General features: G+C 52.1%; 1 protein-coding gene across 7 annotated transcripts in view; it reads left to right on the top strand.

Annotated features, from left to right (window-relative positions):
* The first annotated feature begins 6,761 nt into the window (after nt 1-6,761).
* The window catches only part of MAP2K4 (mitogen-activated protein kinase kinase 4), a 94,805-nt gene continuing 78,160 nt past the window's right edge, over nt 6,762-23,406 (top strand). Inside the window, exons 1-2 of one of the 7 annotated variants that reach the window (XM_021283202.2) lie at nt 10,014-11,159; nt 11,406-11,522. Coding sequence is in view for 4 of the 7 variants with exons in the window: in XM_021283194.2 (XP_021138869.2) it covers nt 6,774-6,969 (196 nt within the window). In the remaining 3 variants the exon portion in view is untranslated. The other 6 variants (XM_021283194.2, XM_065034341.1, XM_065034339.1 and 3 more) reach the window with 6 other exon arrangements.

Raw genomic sequence — 23,406 nt, 5'->3', positions numbered from 1 at the left:
GGGAGAGACAGCAGTTTGGCAACCCTGAGAGTGAGCAAAGTTCAGTGACACAAGAGCAGGAGAGGGCAAAAGGCTTGCCTGCCTCTTGTGTGGACAGGATGGGAAAGAGGGGATTGGCTTTACCAGCTGTGGCACCTGAATCTGTCTTGTTCTTTGCTGCTCAAATTCAAAAGCAATGCGGTTGTAGTGTGTGTTTTAAAAAGAGAAAGGATTTTTAGTGTTTGCTGTGCCTACTGCAAAGAAAAGGTGGAGGCTGTTCACTTGTAAGATTTACCAACTATCAGGAGCATTTCCTACAATGACCCCCTCTCCATGGGCAGAGGAGACTCTGCCTGAGTCTCCAGCAGTACTGCTTTCTCCCATGGGGGAGAGGCCAAGAACATTTACTGTCCTTGAGTATAATTTATCATATTATCATTTTGTTTAGAAGAGACCCTCAGGATCATCGAGTCCAGCCATAAACTAACTCTGGCACTAACCCGTGTCCCTAAGAGTCTCATCTACATGTCTTTTAAACCCCCCAGGGATGGTGACTCCAGCACTGCCCTGGGCAGCCTGTTCCAATGCCCCACAGCCCTTTGGGGAAGAAATTGTTCCCACATCCAACCTCAGCCTCCCCTGGTGCAACTTGAGGCCGTTTCCTCTGCTCCTGGCGCTTGTTCCTGGGGAGCAGAGCCCGACCCCCCTGGCTCCAAGCTCCTTTCAGGCAGTTCAGAGATCAGAAGGTCTCCCCTCAGCTCCTGTTCTCCAGCTGAACCCCCCAGGTCCCTCAGCCGCTCCATCACACTTGTGCTCCAGCCCCTCACCAGCTCCGTTCCCTTCTCTCCACTCGCTCCAGCACCTCAAGGCCTTGCTTGGCGTGAGGGGCCCAGAACTGCCCCCAGGATTCGCGGTTTTTCCTCCCCAGGTCCCAGCACAGGGACGGTCACTGCCCTGGGCCTGCTGGCCACACCGGTGCTGGTACCAGCCAGGATGTTGGTGGCCTCTTGGCCCCTGGGCACACGCTGGCTCATGTTCAGCCTCTGTCACCAACACCCCAGGTCCTTTTTCCACCAGGCACTTTCCAGCCGCTCTTCCCCAGCCTGCAGCGTTCATGGGGTTATTGTGACCCAGGTGCAGGACCCGGCACTTGGCCTTGTTGAACCTCAGAAAATGGGCCTCAGTTCATTGATCCAGTCGGTCAGATCCCTCTGCAGAGCCTTCCTGCCCTCCAGCAGATCCTTAACCTCTCTACAGTTTGCTACCTAGCACACAGAAAAAGAAGCTTGTCTTCAGTTCAGCAACTGTAAAGGGCAGAGGCTTCCGAATGAGTGCTGCAGAGACAGACCCAGCAGCCAGGCTGTGATATCAGGAGAGCCAGGCTGTTTCCCAAGAGCCTGTAGCAGAGATGTTACTGAAATCTTGCCACAGTCACCTGTCTCAGTGACCTACTCCATTACAGCACTCATCCTGATGGATCCTGATGATGCTGCCATGAATGACCACAGATTGGTTTTGATCAGACAAAAACTGGTTCAGGCGCTCCAGTTGGACAGGTGAAGGGCTTAGGAGCTTTGGTGTGTTCCTGGCCCCAGGACCTTGGCTGCCATTCAAATAGGGACACCTGGAGATAAATACATAGTTACAGAGCTGGCATCACCAAAAGGGTTTTGGTTTGAGTTGCTGTAACCAGTGGGTGAGGTGCCACAGGGCAGGTTGGAGCCCACCTTGCTGAGGAGAGGAGCCCCATGTTCACTGATTTACTAACTTCAGGGGACACAAAGCTGAAGTGTTCGACAGATTGACCTCCTCCTTGTCCTTACCATAATCCTGTATTAACAACCTTCTTCCTACCCTATTTGTTTTATAGAGCTCATCTAAATCAATCTCACTTGTGCTTTGCCAGCTCTCTTTAGTCCTATTTTGAAGTCCTTCTCAATTCCCAGAAAAGTTCTTGAACAAGTTCTTAAACAAGGCACTTCTGTGGGTCTGGAGTATAGCAAGGGGATGGACAACAGCCACCGCAGACCCACCAGGAGCAGACGCTGACAAACCAGTCTGATGTCCTGCCACGGCACAGTTTTTTAGGCATAAAGTGAAAAGCAGCAGATGTCATACATGTTGGCTTTAGGAAGGTTTTTAACACTGGCTGACCTGACCCTCTCTTAAAAAGATAATACTACGTGGTGAGTGCAAAAACTCTACCTCAAGAGCCAGTTACCAGCGGTTGTCAAAATGGAAGGACATGCTGAAGGGATTTTTGCAGAGGTCCATTCTAACATCAGATCTTTTTAATGACTTCCATTGGCCTGGATAATTAACACCCCTGGGTGCTTTATTAAACCTGCAAATTACTCTGGGCTGTGAAGGGCAATACAATCAATAGTATTCAACACAAGACTGACAAATGGAAGAAATGTGCAAAATTCAACAGGTACAACTTGGAGCATTACCTTTGTGAACAGTGAGCAACACAGACACCAGTGAGGGAAAGCTGGGTGGATGCAGCTTTTCCAAAAAAGAGTTTGAGGTATAACGGGGAGCAAACTGACGACCAGAAATGGAAAAGGGCAAATACCACCCTGGGGCATACGAGCCAGAAGTGTGACCTCCAAGACAAACTGGAGTAATATGCCTGTCTGGGGACACCACACTTCAAAAAATACAGATCAACAGGAAAAAAAAATAGTCAAAAGAGGTCAGTGAGGATGCTAGAAGGCATAGAAAACACACAAAAAACGCTGAAAGAATCAAGATGATGTAGTCTGTAGCAAAGCAAGCCAGAGCTAGAAGGTGAAGGGGAACACTGTAGTCATCAAGTGCCTAAGAGGTCATTTCAAAGAAGGTCATGGCCATAGCAAACAGGACAGGATATAAAGGATTTGAGCTCAGGCAAAAAAATCCTAAGTTAGGCTTTCTGATAATGTCAGGACAGAAGTGTGCCAAACCAGATTGCTGGGGGATGGCACAACCTCTGTCACTGGAGGTCTTAAAGAACAGGTTTCACAAACATCTGTCAGGACAGGCATTGTTCATCCCCCCAGATACGCAGGGGGAGTAGGATAAACTATGATTTTACCCAGTTGTAATCAAACTACATGTAGGTGGCACAAACAGAGGTGGCAGCCAGCTGTGAGCTTCTGCCAGCGTTTGCCAGCCGGAAATGTTTTACTAATGCTACTGCTAATGCATCACCTGCTGCACGGGTAGTCTTTCTAGTGACTTTCTTACAACCAGCAACTGATGCTGATATGGGTTCACTATCATTTGATTCACTTTCAGAGTCTGAATGACTGTCACAGTGGTTACAGCAGCAACAGTGCCCAGTGTGTGAAGAAGGGGGGGCTGCCTTGTTAGCCTTTGAGGCTGGAGAAGTAATGTTATCTGCAGCGACCTTGGCAGAGGAACTCTGCGGAGGAGCTGTAGCTTCAGCCTGCGAAGCCGCCGTTGGGGGGGCAGTGGCTGCAGCGGCAGCTTTTGCTGTTTTGCTCTTTCTCGAGCGGCTCGGAGTGCTTTTTGCTAAAGCTTCCGAAGACGCACCGCAAATCTCAGGACAACAAAGAGACGCAAACCTCATTGTTGAACCTCATTTCTCTTAACAGAAGCACAAACTGACACACATTCAGCAAACCAGATAACACCATCATAGTTCTATCAAAGCTCCAAAGATATTAAAAGTTCTCTAAAACATTTGCGAACTGTCCTAGCGAAAAAACAGAAGTATTGTTAGTCAGCCTTTCTAAAGATTCGCCTGACCAATTAGCAAACACAGAGCCGTACTGCTCTTTAATCTCTCCTGGAGGCTTTTCAAGGTAAAGCAAAAATGAGTAGAAATTCATTAGCGGCTGCAGTATAATGAAATAAACCAGTGATGAACCACACAGCATCATCATGACCATTGTCCAGTTTCTTGTTGTTATAGAATAAATACTTTGATTCAGGAAGAAGGCCCAGCACAGACAAGGAATCACCGAACACAATGTAGAAAATAACTGATACAACTTACGCCGTAACATCTTTAAATCAATGTAATTCACTTTGCCTTAATACCACTAAAGAATGTCCGAAGCAAACAGACGTGCGAGTATCACAACTCTATGAGCTGGCATCATGCCATGAAAATTGAAAGGTACGTCAGAGCAGTAGAAAAGCCAAAAATCTCCAAATTTACCCCTTTCTCTCGCTGGACGTTGGGCGCAAATTATCTGTCGAGGGTTTAGATTGGAGGGCGACAATAAAACCCCGGCAGATGTATTGTTAACCTCCTCTCCCCCCTACTTCCCCCTTTTGCCCCTCCCTCTCCCCCCTTCTCACTCAGGACAGGTGATCGGGAGGGAAAGAAGGACAAAGAGAAGAGAGTTGGAAAAATTAACAATGTTTTACTAATGCTACTATAAGAATAGAGAAAATACACAAAATATACAAAACCAATCTTGAAAGTCCCAGCAGCTGCAGAGCCGGCAACCAAAGTCCTGGACTGGACTCTGCAGCCAACCGGAGCTGGATTCAGTCTGTCACTGGCCTCAGTTTGCAGGGACGACTCGCAAGGTCCTCTGCTAATGTCGCCATAAGGAAAAAAGAGGGATGAGATCCTCGTGATCTCCCACTTTTATATGAAGTATCACGTGAATGGAATGTTATACACAGTTGGTCAGTTTCTTGGTCACCGGTTTCTCGTCGCCCCTCTCGTGAGATGTGCATCCGTGCTTATCAATAAGTTTGCATTCCATTGCTATGTTTACCAAAACATGTATCTCGTTCTCCAGGAAAATACAGCTCATATGAAGCTTTAGCTGACAGGCAAATTCACTAAAAGAGAAACTTGTTTTTTAACAAAACCAGGACAATTTCTGTGTCACAGGCTGCAGGACACCAGCTTTGGACCTGCACTCCTGTTTAAGGCAGAAGAGAAGGCTTAAGCAAGAGAGGGATGAGAAATGAAAGTTGTGGAACTAGCAGGAGGAATGTCTTTTGTGTCAGGACCTGGACTGCAGCTCCTCCCCAGGAGTTTAACTCAGTATTTAAAGTGACTTTGCTGGTAAGAGCAAGTGGTTTAATAAGCATCAGGTGGTTTTGGAGCACTTTCAAAAAAAGCTGGAAGAAACCTGGGGGTAGGGGGTAAGAAACCACTCTGCTCTTGTCTTTAGGAGATATTTTTTAGCCAAAGGTTTTACTTTGGTTCCTAAGATGTGCTGCTGCTGCGCCTGGGCATGTCCTGGGGCCATGAGCCAGACCCTGACTGGCAACTTGACTTAACCTTAGACCTGGCTCATTGCAGTAGTGACGGCTGAGGCCACTGCTCATCCAGCGTGTTCTGCTCCACTCCTGTGATGCCTTTTCCTTGCAGAGCAGCTGTCCTTGGTGAAGATATAGGGTTAGGATCCTGCTTTGTGCCAGGCAGTGAGGTGTCCCGCATCGGGGAAGGATAAAGGTGCACCTTCACCTGGACTCGTGCGCTTGTGCTGCTGCCTGCCGTGGGGGTTGTGGCCTGTGTTTCAGGCTCTGGCACTGGTGGTTACCACCCGTGGTGGCCACGCTTACCACGTTCACACTTTACCACATCTCCTGTGGGAAGCTCTGGGTGACAGTGCTTCCCGCTCCTCTCCAGCCAAGGTGGTGGAGGGGATGGACTGTCTGCAGCTTTGAGAGAGTCAGCAATGTCTCCAGAGAGAGCACAGGCCAGGGTGGGACAGCGTAGAGTGGCATCTTAAGCTCATACCCAGCAAAGAGGTTATTTGGATTCTGACCTGAGCATGTGAGGAGGTGACACTGCTGCCCAAGGCGAAGGAAAGCTGCACCCCTGACAGGGAGGAAGGTGACTTTGGTGGTCTGGTAGGAGCTGGGAGGATAGAGCAGAAAGAGGGAGATGATCAGGACCAGCTATACCTTCTTCCACCTCCTGACAAAAGCGAGCACTGCTAAGTGTGCAGTACTCACTGGGCAGCAGGTTTGGGCGGAAGGTTGGGCTCCTGCTGCAACCCAGGGGTTCCTGCTTGGGTCTCAGCCCATCTGCCTGACCCCGCAGGCATGGAAACCAGAACACTTCACACAGGAGGAGATCCTTTCTCAAGGTCAAAGCACAAGAAGAAAATCTTGGCATCAGGACAAGGTGAGATGAATAAACACAAGCTGAGCTGGGGGAGAAAGAAGAAAAAAGATGGAGGCAAGAAGGGGAATGTCACAGAGGCACCCCAAAAGTCAATTTAGACAGGCAACAAGATCCAAGCAGACTTTATTCTGACCAGAACGGTTTGACAGAAAAACCAGCTAGAAACAAGGTTTATCCAAAATTATTCAGCACTCCGAAAACATTACGAAACGGGTTCGGATACCACTTAGGAGTTCGACTACTACATAGCTGATTCAAACTCAAGGGATCAGATCCCAAAACACAACCAACGCATGTTCAGGGCTTGAGGTGTTTGCTGTATCACCACCTTCGTAAGAAGCTTGGGCAAGGGAGGAGCACAGCGAGTCCCTGTGCTGCTGACCCTTGGGTGTCCAGGTCTTTCATCAGTAGATCTCCCTTCATAAGGGAGGTCAGTATTATTTCTGTTACACAAGGAAACAAGGACTTGTAGGTGAAGGGCCTTGCCCAAGTCATGCTGGAGAGAGAGCCCGTGCCTCTGAGGGACCCATTTCAGTGTTCTGATTGCCAGCATGTGCTGCTCCTGGAACTAAGCCTGTGAGTTTGCTGGAGTTAAAGGTAGGATCAGAAACAATGTGCTGGAGTGAACAGCAGAGGCTAAGCGAGGAAAGAAAATCTGGAGGAGGCTGGTGGTGGCAGAAAGGGGATGATGCACTGGGCATCAGGGAAAACACGGGACGAAGCTGTGCCCTGTGGTGGGCAGGGCAGAGGTCTCAGGGAGAGCATGAGAAGTTTGCAAGTAGCTGCTTGTGTGGGAGGAAAAGCCTTGGGTGCAGCTGAGAAATCCGATAAAGCTGCTCGGAGCAGCCGCGAGCCCCCAGGACGCCTCCCCGAGCACGGAGGTGGGAGCCGGAGCAGAGCAGCCCGGGGGCTGCCGGCGCAAAACGTGCGGGACACACATGGCGGCGCGGGGCCCGGGGGGGCTGCGGGCGCAGGCGCTGCCCCTCCCGCCGGAGGAAGCGGGAGCGGGGCTGCGGGCGCCGGGCTGCGGACAGCGGGAACGCGCAGGGCTCTGGCGGAGCCCCGGCCGAGCGCGGCCCCGGGGGGCTGCGGGGCCTCCCCCGTCCCCGCGGGAGGCAGCGCGGCTCCCGTCCCGCCGCAGCGGTGCCGCAGGGCGCGGGGCTGCGGGCGCCCCGCCTGGGAGGGGTTAAGCGGCGGCCCCAGCCCGGGGGCGGACGGGGCGGCTGCGGCTGCTATACGGCGGCGGGGCTCTAGGTGTCCTGCCTGGGAGGGTCCCTGCTGCATTGCAGCCGCCGCGCTGCTCCCTCTCCGCGCACACAATGGCGACTCCCAGCTCCAACAGCGGCTCCGGCGGCGGGAGCGGGCCGGGCCCGGGCGGCCCGCAGGCGCACGCCGCCGCCAGCAGCATGCAGGGTAAGCAGCAGCCCCGCGCTGGGCCGCCGCGACCCGGCCGCCGCTTCCGGGCCGGGCGGCGCGCCCCGCGCTAGGCCTTGGCGGGCCGGGCCGGGCTCCGGGAACGCGGGGCTCGCCGCGGGGCTCGCCTTGCCCGGGGCGCCGCTCCCGGGGCGAACCCCCGGCCGGGGGGTGGCTGGCGGGGCCGGCTGGCCCGTGCTCCCCGCGCTGGGCCCCGGCCCCGGGCGGGCCGCGGCTCTCGGGAGCCCGCCAGGGCGCGGCCGTGCCCGCCGTCCGGAGCGGCGCTGCCCGCGGGAGACGCGCGTCCCGGCCCCTCGGGGCGGCCCCCGCGGTGCCGGCGGTGGGGGGGCTCAGCTCGGCCGGGCCCCGCTGCGGGCCTGCCCCGCCGCTCCCTGCAGGGCCGCCTCCCGCCGCGCCCGGCGGGCTCCCCGGGAGCCAGCGCGGCCCTGCCCGCCGCGGCGCCGCGCCCGGCGCTGCCGAGGGGCGCGGGGCTGCCCGGAGCGCTCCCCGCGGCGGCGGGGGGACCCGCGGGGCGGGACAAAGGCCGCTGGACGCGGCCTCTTGCAGCCGGCGACGGCTTGGCGGCCTCTCCGGTGCCCGCGCAGGCCGCGGGCAGCAGCGCCCCGGGGGCGGCTGTGCGGGCCCGGCCGGAGCCCCGCGGCTGCGGAGCTGCGGAGCCCGGGCCTGCGGCAGGACGGCCCTCGTCCCTCGGTGGCCGTTTGTGTAATTCTCTCAAGGTAGATGCTGAAGTAAAAGCAGTTCAGCCGTGAGCTTCTGGTTCGGTTTTCTTTTATTCTGATGGAGACGTACAGTGTTGCGGTGGGGTCGCGTTGCCGGGGTTCCCGCCCGCACTTGGTGGTGGTTGAGCAGTCTTGCACAAGCAGCAGGTATTTATTTTTTGGAAAAGCTACAGCAAACACCATTGGAGTTTTTAATTAAAGTTCGACCACTGAAAAATGCTCTCTGCTTGAGCAACATTTTAGGCTTCATTGGGCTGAGGTGAGCCAGTGCTGGTTTATTTTTTTTTCCGTTTGATACAGGGGTGATAACACTAAAGAAGCTGTTTGTTTGCCCGGTTTTGGGAACTCTTTATGTTGTTTATTAGCAGGAGGAAAGGTCACTCTTTCTGTGAGAGAGGTACAGGAGCTCTCAGCAAATAACGTTTGTCAAAGTTCTTTGCTATACTTTCTGTTTTGTCCTTGCTAGGACAGACTTGGTGAGGCTGATGGGGACCTGTTCAGTGGTGACATAAACTAAGAATTTGGTAGACTTGGGAGAAAAAGGTGACGTTTGCAGTTTGGAGCTTCTCCCGTGTGAAGCTCTCGTGTCTGCTGGGTGCAGGGGTGGGTGCCTGCTGGGCCTGGGAAGGTGGTGTTACCCATGTTTGGAACGTGTTTCAAAAACCAGAATCCCAAACCTTGTGAATAGAGTGCACGGATTAAAAACTTGACTGTGATATGCCAAAGCGGTTGCAGTAAGACAAGAAAAAGCCTTGTTGCATTGCAGTTACAGCTCTCCCTCTTGCCCATCATGCTTCCACCTGGCCCATGTTTTTCATGTTTATGAAGTGTTTCCCTGAATCCTGTGTATCTTCAGGGCTGAGAGTTGGATTTGTGCCCCGATTCAAGAGCCTGTGATGCCCTATAAACTTGTGATGGTGTAGCATCTGCAGCCTTTCTCCAGGCGAGGAAGGACTATTGTTTCTGTTGTAGTTGGTTTAGAGCACCTATTTAGATATGGATTCAGGACAGTAGGGCCAGCTTGATGTGCAAGTGCTGCTGGTGAAAGCTGGTGTTAGGGTGTTTGTTTTTTGTGAGGCAGCAGGTGAGCAGGTTGCTGTGGGCGGTGGTGCTGAGGCAGGGTCCCGGCGCCAGCGAGAAGCTCCATCCCAGGAGGACGACGCGCGGCTGGGACGCGCTGCTGCCGCGCAACCGCCTGCCAGAGCCCGGGGGTCTGGGTGGGGTGGGCAGGGCTGGAGGTGTCCGCAGGTTGCTGGGGCGGGTCCACGGTGGCTTTGCCCCAGGGTGTGTCCTGCTGGCGCCAGGCGAGCTGTCGCAAAGCAAGCCCACCAAAAAGTGGTGAGTTTTGCGCAGTTTGAGCACGCTTGTGGTGGGGTCAGGCAAGCGTTGGTGCAGGGGAGGTGCCGGGAAGCATTTCTGGGTGGGAGGAGAAGTAGGTAGGACTGCTTCAGTGTTGATTTGATCAGTGTGGTGAGGTGGAGCAGGGAAGTCATTAAGCTGGAAACAGGTAATTATATTAAGAAAAAAAGAAGTTTTGCGCAGTGAATTTTCAGCCAGGAACTGCCTGACCTGGCTCGTGCAACTGGTGCTGCGAGGGGGGCGGTGGGAGCAGGAGGGAGCAGGACGGCTCCTGTGCCTTCAGCCCCTGCTGTCACTGAGGGGCCGTGGCTGCCCTCCAGACAGCCGTCCATCGCTGTCAGCAACAATCGGAGAAGGGAGGAGGTCCGTGTCTGGTTAGTGTCCTCTGTGGGTATGAGGTGAGGAACCTGGGCAGGGAGGTTGCCGGGGGCTGGCAGTCTGAGAGCATCAAGAGGCGAAGCAGAGTCCCACTCTCGCCCTTGGGTGCCGTTCAGGACACGAGTGACGTATCGGAGTTGGGTTTCTGCCTATGTACGAGGAAGCTCTGCCCTGTGTCTTTCTCTGCCTGGTTGAGGAGAGCTTCTGGGAGGCTTTGAGAGAGGTCAGGAATCCTTCATGTTTGGCAGATGACGGAATTGGTGAGCACTCCTCCGTGTCAGTCATCGTGGTCAGTTGAATTTGGTGTCAGTGTGTAACCTCTGCTGTGTCTTTGGGTGAACTGCAGTTACTTCAGGCAGCAGTGTCAGAAGGAGAATATTACTTGAAATGTGTGGACATCATTGTGACCAGTATGATCCTTGGTATGGGAATTAGGTAAGAGATGCTGTGGCTGCTGTGTCCTCCTCTGCTTTCTGTTGCTGCCTCTGTGAGTGCGAGCAGTGACCTGAGCAGCTCTTCTCTCGCTGCCGGAGGTGCTGCTGGACCCAGACCCGGCAGGAGGAGAACAACGAGATGTTGATGCCTCAGTGCTGAGACATTGGGTCTGCTGGGACACAATGTGGGCACTGTCGAAAGGCTGGTGGGTGGACTTACCACTCTGGGCAGAGGGGGATAATGCATGGAGAAAATAAGAAAAGCCCCAGTAAACATGGCGGTTTGGTTAGGAAGCGCCAGGGAAGGGAGTTTGGGGGACAAGAAGATGGGAGAGGTGGAAGGGTTGTGAAGCCAAGGGAGCAGCAGGCATGCAGCAGATTAGGTATGAAGCAGCATATGAATGGCCAGGTAAAATGAAACATGTGATATAGATTAGAAAACAAGATAGAAAAGAAGAAGATAAGAGAGGGACTGAGGGGAGAATTAATCCCTGTCCTCAGCTGGCAGTAAAATAAGTGTTATCTGTCACTGTGTATTAATTACCCGTTCTAATGTAGGCAAAGTGAATCGTGTCTTCAGCAGGTGGGAACTGATTGAATGAAATTAGAAGGTGACTGCACTTACTCTTGCCCACAGTGGGATTATAAAGCTGGTGTGTTAACGTGTGCCGCTGGTGCAAGCTGACACTGGGTGATCACGCTGATGGGTGTGTTTCTACTTGGACACGTTTGCATTTATCGTGGAAGGTAAAGATAGTTGTGCAGTGACCAAACAAATATATTTCAGTTTGTTTGTGCCTACTGGTTCATTCCTGTACAGTATCTGTGCCAAGATACGGCTGACCATAGCTGCTTTGTGTTTGAGTCTTCATGTCCACGTGTGCGTGTAGGGCTGTATTTATATGTAATCATATGTTTTTGCATTTCAGCTTTCCGTTTTGGTTTACTTCTAATCAACCGACATTCTTAATATGTCTGTTTTCCTGGTAAAAGGTCAGCCCCAAAATACCAGTTAGTGGCTGGAGGGCTTTTTCAGTGATTTTATGCCGATTCGATGGAGCCAACAGGAGTGGAAATGGCACTGTTGCCTGACCACGTGGTGAGAGAGAGGTGAGTTTTGCCAGGAAGAAAATTAAAAAAAAAAAAAGAAAATTTCTGTTATCCAAACTTGATTTTGCTGAGGAGTCCTCAGATGAAATGTATTCACGTTCTCAGCATGTGTGCAGTGACGCGTTACTTACAGGAGTCTTGTGTAACCACAGCAAGCTCTGCCTGGATCAAACACACATAAACACCTAGTTAGCATCGTACGGCCGGGACGTGATTGCTGCCTTTGAAGTCAGATGTCTTCTGTTGGTTTTAGGTTTGATAAGATTTTATATGAGTTGAAAGAGAGAAAAACTGGAGGTCTGCTTCCCAGTGGGAAAGAACAGCTGCTGTAACCGGTGGAGGCTGGAAAGGAAACCCGGACAAAAGCAAGAACCTGCGTGGTTGGGTGTTTGTGCAGCGCTCTGCCCCGCGGGGCAGGAACCAGCAGCAGATGTCCACCCATGTTTCACCAAAGTGGTGTTTATAAAGAAGGTACAAAAACCTTGAAATGGCTGTGACACTTCTGGAGTCCCCTCAAAGGCTGGAGTGTGCTAATCTGGACCAGCTTTCCAAAGGTGCTGGTTAAGTTCCCTGACCTCACGTACTTCATTTGAAGCGGGCTGTGTTGTATTGACCAGCGCTACAAATGCGTCCTTAGCTGTGCTGGTGCTGCTGTGGTGCTGTGTGCTGAGACAGCCCTGTCTCGGGGTGCGGGAACGGCTGCGCTGCAGCAGCAGGATGGAGAAGACCTGTGCGAGTTTGGCAGCTGGACCTTTCCCGTGTGGCTCGGGGGTGGTCACTTCGGGGCCTGGGCTCTTCCGTGGGTGGTCTGATCTGACTGGATGATGGTGATGGTTATTATTATTAGTATTATTATTGTTGTACAGTCTGACCCCCTGCTTTGGAGGGATGAACATATGTTTTGGGGATTCCCGTGTTGATCCTGATCATTTCTGGTTGGGCTGTAACAACTTCTACAATGAGAAACCCAGGCCCTGTAAAGACACCAGTTCAGGAGAATCTGTGTCTTTAAGCTGCTTTTCAATGAGTTGGGTCGGTGTCTGGTCGTTGGTTGCTGGCAGAGGAGCCCTCCAGCAGTCTCCCTGTGCCGTCACTGTGCTGCTCCCTTGGCCAGTGTCCTCAGTAATGCAAATCCTGCGCCGTGTTATTCAAGTCTGCTGGTGTTCCCTGCAAAGGACTCTTGTTTGCCTTCTAGATCCTCAGATTTCCTTTTATGTTGCAGACTTGTTTGATAGCAGCACAAATGTGTGAGCAGTGGGTTAATGATTGTTGAGCACTGAAAAATGTATTCCTTCTACAAAGGTGTGTTGCTATACCTGGATTAATTAATGTGCGGTATTTAACTCATGCTAAATCCCTGGTGAGAGATGCTTCACCTGTGTTTCTTCACTTCAACCTGTAGATGGGTTTTATGCCGTATCTCTGCTGGGCTTTGACAGTGGAGCAGGTAACGTGTGTTCGTTCTCCGTCCGTAGGCACACGCGACTCTGGTGACGATGGCACTTCTGTTGGGAGGGTATCGGAGACGAGAGCTCTGAGCTTCACCCCTCTCGGTAGGCAACTGGCTTGGATGCTTAGGGTGGCTGTTAAAACACCAAAATATGTGATTATCAAAATCAGTGACAGAGTGCTCTAAGTTATTCTGAAGGTGCCCAGGGGTGAAGTCACTGGAAAGCACAAAATTGCAGGGGAGGTGTGTTTCGTCTCCTCCTCCTGGGTCAGGGCTGCAGGAAGGATTTGCGCAGCCTTGGAGCCCTCTGTGGTTTGCACTTGAGATTCTTCTCATTGTCTGAACAGGACAAAGTGATTTTCACTGTGACTCTGTGTCCCGTTTTCTATCCTCACTTGACCTCCTTGCACGATTGCTGAGTTGTTGGACAGGTTATCTCTGTTATGAATCTCTTGCTGGGGTTTAGTAGGTGGGCTTGTATAAACCGTGTGTAAGGTGCCTGGAAAGCTGCTACTGCAGGTGGCACCATGGATGGCAGCCTCTGGAAGGGCTGTTCCTGTGTCATGAGCTTTGTCATGGCTGTGAGTGCTGGTACGGATGTACCGTGAACATACATGTACCTTTAACATACATATACCTTTAACGTAGCCCTTCTGTTCTCCTCGTAGGCATCTCCCTTGTTGAGGACGTGTCCGTCCCCTCGCCCTGTGCCCCGTCCCAGCCCAGCTGTCTCCCCGAGGGGCAGAGCTCCCCGAGCGGGGTGCTGCTGGGGGGCGGGACGATGCAGCTGGGGTGGCAGGAGGGGGAACCCCCTTCCCAGGGGCATGCGGAGAACAGACTGGCTTTGCTCCCTGTCTCATCAAACCACTGGGTTTATGCTTATCCTAAATCCTGTGCCCACTGAGCTAATCTAAGCCTACTCAGTTGCTAGCACTGGGAAGCAGGTCCTCTCGCAAACTCCCGTCGGGCACTGACCCCGTGCCGGTGTCTGAAGCCGGAGCGGCCCCACAGCTCTTGGTGCCGGCAGGACGGAGCTCGCTGAGCTGCGGGACAGCCCGGGCTCTCCCGGGACACTCTGCTGCCAGGATCATTCGGGTGGCCTCCCCAGCCGCTGCCTTTGGCACGTCACTGGTGGGGGCACTGGGCTCGATTAGTTCCTCCATCTCCTATTTTTCTGTGTGTTGTTCTTTTTCTTCTTTTTTTTTTTTTTTTTGTGTCTTTCATTTGTGTGTGTATTTTTGCTTGTCAGGGATTAAGCAAATTTCCACAGTTGGATTGTGCTGGCCAGTAACAAGTGTAAGAAATCAGCACTCTGGGGTATGATAATCTTCTGAATTAGAAGAGCACCATAATGGAGCTAATGAGCTTCCTGCCTGCTTGTAATCCCAGTGTTTTTACCTCTTAGTAAGTGTGCCTGACTGGATTGGTCTTCTTTCCAAGTCACTTCTTGAAGTGGAAGGAACGGACAGACTGCAGGGAGATGTGCAGTGGGGCAGACTTGAATTAATTCGTGTGATTTGATATGGTAAACAGGGAGCACCCAGAGGATGGGAAGGATTCGTTTTAAAAGGATGGAAAAGAAGATGGATAAACGTTGGCAGCCAAATACATTTGGAAATGACAGTAAGGGAGGAAGGGAGAACTGAGAACTTGCTCGGTGTTGGAGTGTACCTTGGCCTCAGCAACAAAGCTTCGTGTTGGCCCAAGCATCTGTGGTCAGGAGACGGTGTTCTGGACAGGCTGTGTTGCTGACATGGGTTTTGAACTTTTCACTCTGCTTTATTTCAGGTTAGGTTAAGCTGTCTTTTATGGGCATCTGCAATCTTACTGGGATTCCTTTTGTTTGAGGGCAGGCTTTAGATCTAGAAGATACCCACTGTATGCATTTTTGGTATACTTAGGTAGTCATTGCTTCAAGGTTAGTTCTGCAGTTTGTGCAACTGCAGCGTGTTCGTGCCTCTCCGAGGCAAGGTGGGAAGCTGCAAGCATGACTGTTATCAGATGTCACAGGTTTATTTAAGTTCCTGTGTGCAGAGTCTGAATTTTTGAGGAGACCAGACTGCCAGTAAGCAAAGGTCCTGGTGGAGATCTCCGCTCTGCCCGTGGGGCGCTGCACAGACCCTGCGCAGGGTGTGGGGACCTTGGCCTGGGTTGGCCTGAGCACTGCATGTGGTACTGCAAAGCATCTTCCACAGTGTGTGACCGTGATTCCTCGGGCCATAACCCTCTGTGAAGGGATCCGAGCTATTGCTGTTTGTGAGGCAGTGCAACACGGTGTAGTCAAGCATCCACGTACCATCTCCCGGTTCTGCTCTCAGATGTGCTAAACTGCTGTTCATGTGAACACGTGCAATAACTTCGTGCTTTGCAGAGTACAGCCCGGGAGCGTCAAGGGAGACGGAGAGTATGTATATTGCACAAATTGCGTATTTATTAGCTGCTAAATTGATTTCCTCTCCTGAAAATCAAAGCCTTTGTATTTGCAGTGAGCCCTCCAGGAAGCAAAACTGCTCGCACTGATCCTGGAGCGAACAAATAGTCCAAGTGCCAAGACCTACTCTGTGTTTTGAATAATTAATCTGATCTTTCTGAGGTGCCCCAGGAGATGCCCTCTGGCGCAAGGGACAGCCGTGGGGAGCAGGCAGAGCTGGGCCCAAAGGAAGTCAGTCCTTCTAGCAGTTTTGTCTTGGCTGTGCTTTGCTTTGTTATTTTTTTTCTGTGGGGGTTTCATGGTTTGCTTTGGACCTGATTCTCCGAAGTGGCTCTCTGAACTGAATTAGCTGTTGCTTTGCTTTTGGACTGGAGAGCAGAGTGTACTTGGATGAGGTTTGTGGACAGAGATAAAACAGTTTCCTTTAAAAACACATGGATGTGTTGCTTTGATCTGGGAGGGGTTATGGACGAAGATAAAAGATCGCATTTGGAAATACCTGCTGGGGAGTGATGGGACCATGTCTGACTTTTCCTGTAAAGACCAGTCTCCCTCCTGATCAGTGTGGGTTCAGGACCTCGTTTCCTGGAAACCTCTCCCTGCCTTTGATGTCCTCTTTCCTCCTGTCCCACTCAAAGGTGGATGGGCAGAGGGTGGGATGATCAGAAGCAGTTTGTAGGGCTGGCCAAGACTGGTGGTGCAGGGCTGTGAATGGACACAGGAGTTTTGTACTTTCTTCAAGGTATTTTTTCACCTTGGGGTAGCAGGAACAATCAGTGTGTGGGAACTGGTGTGTTTGGGTGTCTGCTTTTAAAGCTGGCTTCGTGACTCATCTGGGGAGAAGTAGAGGTCAGCTCTCTCCTTTCTGATCAATGTAGCCCAACTGTTGTAACTAGAAAGTGTGAATGTTTGGTATCTGTATGCAACTGTATGCAAAGGAGTTGTGAATGAGCTTGAACTTCTGTTGGAAAAAGAAGGGGATGAGTGTAAAGGTTTGGAGATGTGCTGCTGTAGGCAGCAGCTTGGCGGTTGAGTTCATGCTGCACCAGGGAAATGCTGAATATCTGAACAAGCTTGCCAGTGTTCTCCTGAAAATGCAAAATTTATTTTAAAATATGTTTCTAATTCATCTGTTTATATCTGAGGAAAGTTGGAGTAACATCCCAGAGCTCACCTGCCCGGGTGGTTATGCCAGAGTTGTGGCCGAAATACACTTCTGACAGGTTAAGCTTTGCCACTGTGTGTCAGCACCAGACACCCTGAGGGTGCAGAACAAGGACTTACGCTGGCCTGTCCTGTGGCCTCATCCCGGCTGATCCTGCCGACCAGGACTGCAGCTGAGCAAACAGGAGCAGGATCTTCTCAGCAAGTGTGGAAGCGGCCAAGGCTGAGATGGGAGCGGTGGGAGCTGGTGTCTGTCTGTACGGCCACGCGGGACGGCTCTGCTGGTTTCCCCGCCAGGGGAACTTTAGTTACTCGCCAGTTCTGTAACTTGAACTGGAAATTCCAAGTCTGATTTGTCAATACGACTGTTTTTTTTCCTGCCCTACAAAAATAAACTGTAAATGAAGAATGTGTGAATGCAGGGTTTATTCCAGTGAAGATATGAAATGTTTTTGGGGCTGGTCATTTGCTTCAATATAGATGGGTCTTAGTCATGACTGGCTTGACCGGGAGCCCGTGACTGAACTGGCAGCAGGAAACCTGCTTCATTGCTGAGCTGCCAAAGGTCTGAGCTGCGTCCTGCTCGTGCCAGGGCCGTGCTGCTCTCACAGCACCTGGGACCAAGTCCAGGAGCCGCTTGTCCATGGCGCTGTTTCCATTTAGTAAACAGAAGCTTTCTGGGAAGGTTTGTGTTGGGTTTCCCTCTCAAGCCTGATTAATACTCTTGACTTCTTTGGCAGCGAAGCTCTGACTGCCCAGTGTTCATGTCTTCGGAGTAATCCTGTGCTGGCGTGTCCTGAGTCTGTGAGACATAAACGAAACACAACAAATGCTCTGTGGTGACGTTCTTCAGCTGCTTCATTGTCCAGACCGTGGAGCAGTGCGCAAATGTAGTAATACTGGGGTCAATATCTCGCTGTCTCTTCAGACATCGTGTTGAAGAGATACCGATTTAGCAACCAATATTGGTTGTTCCATGGCAGCTGAGCTGGTGAGGAAGAGGGTTGAGTTGGCCTTGTCCAAACTGGCAGGAGCTGCTTCTGCTTTCCTACCCAGCAGAACCGTTGACTCCTGTGCCAGAAGAACAAGTGACTGCTCAGTGTTGCTTCCAGAGGAGTCCGTGGGATGACTGAGCTGAGTGTCCTCATTCACCATGGGTTACAACAATCTCTGCATTTGCAGCAATCTCACAGCAATAGTTCCTTCCAAATTTCTACCTATAGTTGAAGGCCATAAGCTGCCACTGTGATGTGCTGGAGGAAGAGGCTGTTCCTGGGTATTTCGGAAATAGTAACTGTGAACAGAACTGGCAAGTGGTCCTGTGAAGTAGAACCACAGAATGTCCTGAGCTGGAAGGACCCACCAGGATCATGGAGTCCAGCTCCTGTCCCTGCACAGGACACCCCACAGGTCACCCCGTGTGTCTGAGGACGGTGTCCAGTCTTTCCTTGAACACTGTCAGGTTGGGCCGTGACACCTCCCTGGGGAGCCTGTTCAGTGTCCAGCACCTCTGGGTGAAGAACCTTTTCCTCATGTCCCACTGACCCTCCCTGGCACATCTCCTGCCGTTCCCTGGGCTCTGTCACTGTCACAGAGCTCACCCTGCCCCTCCTGCTCCTGCTGAGGAACCTGCAGCCCATGAGCTCTGCCCTCAGTCTGCTCTGCTCCAGCTGAACAGACCCAGGGACTTCAGCTGCTCCTCATCCGGCTTCATCTCCAGACCCTTCACCAACTTGCTGTCCCTCCTCTGGACACTGTCCAGCAGCTTTATCTCCTTTTCTCCCGTGTCCCCAGTCCTGCACACAGTGAATGCTGCAGGTGAGGCCGCCCCAGCGCAGAGCAGAGCAGGACGATCCCCCCCTGCCTGGCTGGCCGTGCTGTGCTGGATGCACCGGGACACAGGTGGCCACCTCAGGACATGGTTGGCAAAGTAATTTTGCCTGGTGCTTCAAAGGAGCAAGGTAGCCAGTACACACTAGAAGAGAAGTTCCCTCAGTTCCAAGTATGGCTGTTACTTTAGATGATGATGAGTTTGATATGCTCTGGTCCATATTAGGACTCAAAGACAAAGACCCTTGGAAATATCTTGACTTTGTCTCTTGAGTTTGCTGATGGCCTCGCATGGGGCAGAAAATGTGGGCAAGCAGGACCAGTCTGGTCCATCCAGCTTCCCCCTCCCCTGGGGTGTCTACCAGGGCAGCAGCGCCAGAAGCCAACCCAGGCCATGGGCAGAGATAAGTGAGGCACTGCTGATACGTGGGTGGCATTAAACAGCTCCTACCTTCTCAGCAAAACATCCTGAGTCCTGCTGTAGTGAAGTTGCATCTCAAACCAAAGTGTGGCAGGTGGATTTTCTGTGGGGTGAGGGTGAAGGCAGGCAGCAAGCAGCATTGGCTCTGGCTGGAGACCAGGTGGCTGTGTGGGAAACTTTCATGTGCGGTGATCTGACACCTTGTGAGAGCCAGGAGGACCCTCTGGTGCTTTTGTGTGGGATAGTCAGATTTTGTATGCAGAACTGGTGCAGCAGTTCCTTTTTTTGGGAGTTTTGAGGAGAAGGAGTTAACGGGTGTGAAGGCAGAGGAAGAGCATAGCTGGATCTGTGCTGGGGCTCCTGGCTGATATTTTTGCAACAGGCTTGTGTTACCCAGCGTGGGGCCGTGGGGATTAGCCGGGCAGACTCCCAGGCTCCTTCTGCGCCGAGCGCTCGCCTGCCCCGCGCAGCCCCGCGGCTTTTTCCCAGGACTTGGGAATTTTTGTTGGGAGACTCTGTGGTGCCTATTTCTTTAGCAGTAACACCTTGTGTTTGCCCCTAGTTACACGACTTTGAAAGAATTAAAAAGCTTGTATAACCCCCAGAAGAATTGTCCGGTGTAGTGGCTTGTAATAACATCACTGAAAAGGAAAATAAGGAGATGATCAGAAAGAAAATTAAGAGTAGAGGAAAATGGCGTTCACCATCTTTGACAATCTAAGTGTGCTCAGAGTATCTGTTTGGAATCTAAAACCTGTTTTAAGGACCACAGTGCAGCTGTGTGCGTCCCACATCCCAGAGCCCGGGTGAAGTGTTTCAAGGGGAGAGACAGATGCAGAGCTGGCCCAGGGAAGCGGGAAGATGTTTCAGGGCAAAACAGTGAACTTGCAAGAAAGCTGAATTGGTTTTGTAGGAGTAGAAGGAGCTCCCCTTGCTGAACGACATAAGGATTTCTTTATCTTTCTTTTTCATTTGCATGTTTTCCTGCCAGTGACATGGTCCTGCTGGTGACATTAGTAGACTTCTTTGGGCAATTAAAGTTACGGTTTCAGCTTGATTCTTGTCCTCTGAACATGTTGCCAGCCTGCTGTGGCAGCTTTTTGGTTATTTTTTTTGTGTTTGTGTGCTCCTGTAGAGAGAAAACCAATTAAAACCAAGTCACGTTTAGCAGGCTGTGTAGGTTGTGGCTCCTGGTGTGAGGGGACACCAGGCCTTGTGGGACTCGCGGTGAAGTGCGGAGCTGGCACCGTGTCCCTGGGGAGTGCGGGCCTGCCGGCCCGGCGGGTGCTGGGCGGGAGCAGGAGACAGCAGGGCTGGATTGTTTTCTTCCTCTTTGTTTTTTTGTCTCCACAGTGTTGGGTTACATAGTTTTTGTGCGCTTCTCACTCCTTATTCAAACTGAGTCGAAAATGTCCCATATTTTTGTATCCAAGGTCATGTGTAGTGCAGCATAAATTGAAATGTGTTTGTAGCACATAGGGCAGTTTTTGAGAGCTAAAACAGTTACTTGTGTGGAGCCTCTAGGCTGGACAATGAGCACAGGCCTTTGTGGCGGGTGATGTTTCTCCCTCCAGCTGGCTGGTGGTGACGTGCTCATGCTCTTCCCAGCCTGTGCACGTGCCACCGTGTGCTCACCTGCGCTGTGACAGATCCTGCCCAGAATCTGTCTCTGCGCGGTTCTGAGCAGCGGATGGGGAAGGAAGCACCAGCCAGGTCCCTTCTGTGCATGCCTGTGTAGCTTTCCTTGCCATACGATAAGATGAGGCTCTGGAGAAAGTGGAGAAGATGGTGCATGCTCTGGTACAAGGTGTTACTGCCATCCCATGTGGCCGTAATGCATTGTAGAAACTTAATGTGGCTCATGCTGACTCTGAGGTGACAGTGCTGCTTCAGGTGTAACAGTCCTAGGAAACATCAGAGGGAATGTTCGTCCCTGTTGTGTTGGTCAGCAGTGGTGGGGAGGGCCGGGGCCGGGCTGGTTCTGCTGGTGCCCGGCAGCCGCTGCCCATCCCCAGCTCCCCAGGGAGATGCCGTTGGCCGGCTCTGCTCCAGGCACGTCGCTGCAGGGAGCCCGTGCTGCCCGTGGCTGCTGCGGCGTCACATCACCCGTGAGCAATGCCTGGCTTCCTCTGGCCTTAACTTGTCAGCTTGAAAGGTAAAATGGTCAGAAATAGCAGCCTGCAGCTTCCCGAGAGCGCAACGGTGCTGAATTCCCTGTGCACGTGCTTTAGTGCCTGCGCCGCCACAACCTGCTGGGTCACACGTGGCTTTGGGAGTGTTGGCGGGACGTCCTCTGCTTCAGTGAGCTTTGCCGTGGGTCTGCCTGTTACATCAGCCAACAGATCTGTACCCAGGCCTGAGGTGCGGTTACTCCTGTGCCGCTGGGCTGGCTGCGGGCAGGGCCGGGGATGCAGGTTGTGCTGTTGGGCTGCAGAGTCGCAGGTGAGACCAGGTTCAACAGGACCTGCTGCTGGGAGCAGCTGGCGTGCGATGGTTCGTGCGAACCTTGTCAGCTTAAGAGGGTTGATTAATATTTATTGAGGACGACAGTGGCTTGCTTTCGTGTCAGTCTTTTTGCCAGTCCCTGGTTGTCAGGCGTATTAAGAAGGCTGTCAGTGCTGCTGCAGGGTTTTAGTTACTCCCTTGGCAGTGCTTTCCATCTGAAGCTGGGATCTCCTGTCAGACACAGACAGCCCATGTGTGTTGGAGGGGTTGAAATCTGCTACAAAACAAGAAAAATCTTCAGTAAATGATAGGAAGGAAAAAAAAAATAGGCTTTGTCATCTGAGAGTTTTGCAAAATAGTGATGTTTTCCACAGCTCAGCAGCTGGGTCTGGTGGTAGGTAGCCCCTGAGGCAAACTGGTGATTCTTGGGGACAGGAATTTGTTGTTCTCCCATGGCAGGAGCAGACGGGCTCTGGAGCTGCTGTTAGCCCAGCACCAAATAACCAGCGAATCCTTTCTGAACAGCTTGGTTGACTGCGTCGATTATCTGAAAGCGTAGGAAGAACGTGTGAACTGCGTTTCTGGTGGGAGAAGACTGCGCAGCACGTCTGCTGGCAGCGCAGCGCCGGGGCCGCTGCCCTCAGGAGCAAGCAGGCGCCAAAATCCCGCCAGCGTCACCGTGCGCTTCTGTTGGAATTTTTGAAGTGAAAATTTGTTAGTGTTCGCAGCTTTTGCTGCTGCAGTGCGGCGTGTCCTCTGCGCCCCAGGGGATGGGGTGGGTGGTCTCCTGTGACTTTGCCGGGGGGGCTGCAGGTCCGAGTGGCGAGCTCCCCGCGGCGCCACCAGCCACCGACCCTGCGCAGGGCTCACCGGTCAGGCTGTAAAATACCTCATTGGAATAGCTTGGCCGACTTCTGTGCCTGCAGGGAGGAATACAGGTAGATCAGACCCATGAAGCTAAAAGGCATTGAAAAAACGCTTTAGCCCCTGCATGCCAGAGCACTGGAGTTTACCTTCAAAAATGGAGAAAATATGTAAGAACGATTGAAAAAAAGGGTGTTGTGCATGGTGTGCTTTTGCTTCTGGGAGCTCCTGAAATGTGTGTAGGGAGATCTGCATCCCCAGGAGGTGCTGTGTGGAGATGACAGCGAGCGGCCGCTGCTGTGCGTCTGAGCGGGAGAGGCCGTGGTGCTGTGGTTGCTGGCTGGGGTTAAACCGCGGCAAGACCGTGACCGGTTGAATTACGAAGGGACCTATTAGTAAAGTACTCAAGAAGATTCTTTTGCCAGAGACAATACCTGGTTTCTTCCTGGCAAAAATCTTTCCAGCAAAGACAGATTTTGATCTTAAGTATTTTCCATTAAAAATAGTGTTGACAGTTGCATAGTGACAGTGTGTTTGCTTGAGTTACCTCCTAGAGTGTATTTTAATTTTAGTTTTCTCTTTAAACAACATTTTGAAGTGCCAGGAGTGTGTTATCTGACTTTATAGGTGTCGCGTTCAAACATCGCGTTTGTTTTGAAGGAAGAGGTAATGGAAGTGTGAATACTCTTACCCATTTAATGGTTTTCTGTTTCACAGGCAAATGTTGTAGGTCATGTTTACCAGCTATTAAGGAGAATGAGAAGAGCTATTGTTTTTAGTAGTTCATTGTTCCAAGGCTCTGCTGGCGGTGGAGCCGGCGGTGGGTGCAGCGGGCAGGACGGGTCGCGCTGGCCCGGGCACCGGGCGGCACGGACCTCTGTCCCTCTGCCTGTGAGGGATGGTCTCTGCTCTGGATCCACTGCTTTGCCGGAGGAACACCATCCAGCTTCAATCTGAAGGTGCTGTGTTGTGCTGAGAAGGGAACAAGCCATTGTGGTTCTTCGTGAAGGGAGAGGAAAGGTGTGCGGAGAGGGGGAGGCTTTGCCGATCCTCTCTTGTAAGTGAATCTAACTGGGATGTCTGAATTTCTCTGGTAAGCTGTTGAGAAGTGGCAGGATTTGATCCGACTCTCTACAGCTCTTTCACGGAAAAGCAGCAGCAGGTTTCTGAGTCCAGGATGCAGCTTTGTCTCACTGAGCGGTCTGAGGGGGCTGCGGCTGTCAGCGAGGCACCAGGCCTCTGGGTTTTCTGTTGAGCTGTAGCTGAGAGACCATGACAG

The sequence above is a fragment of the Columba livia genome, chromosome 18 (assembly GCF_036013475.1).
Source record: "Columba livia isolate bColLiv1 breed racing homer chromosome 18, bColLiv1.pat.W.v2, whole genome shotgun sequence".
NCBI classification, from domain to species: domain Eukaryota; kingdom Metazoa; phylum Chordata; class Aves; order Columbiformes; family Columbidae; genus Columba; species Columba livia.
Note: the sequence above shows the minus strand (reverse complement) of the source record. Positions and strands in the feature narration are given on the sequence as shown.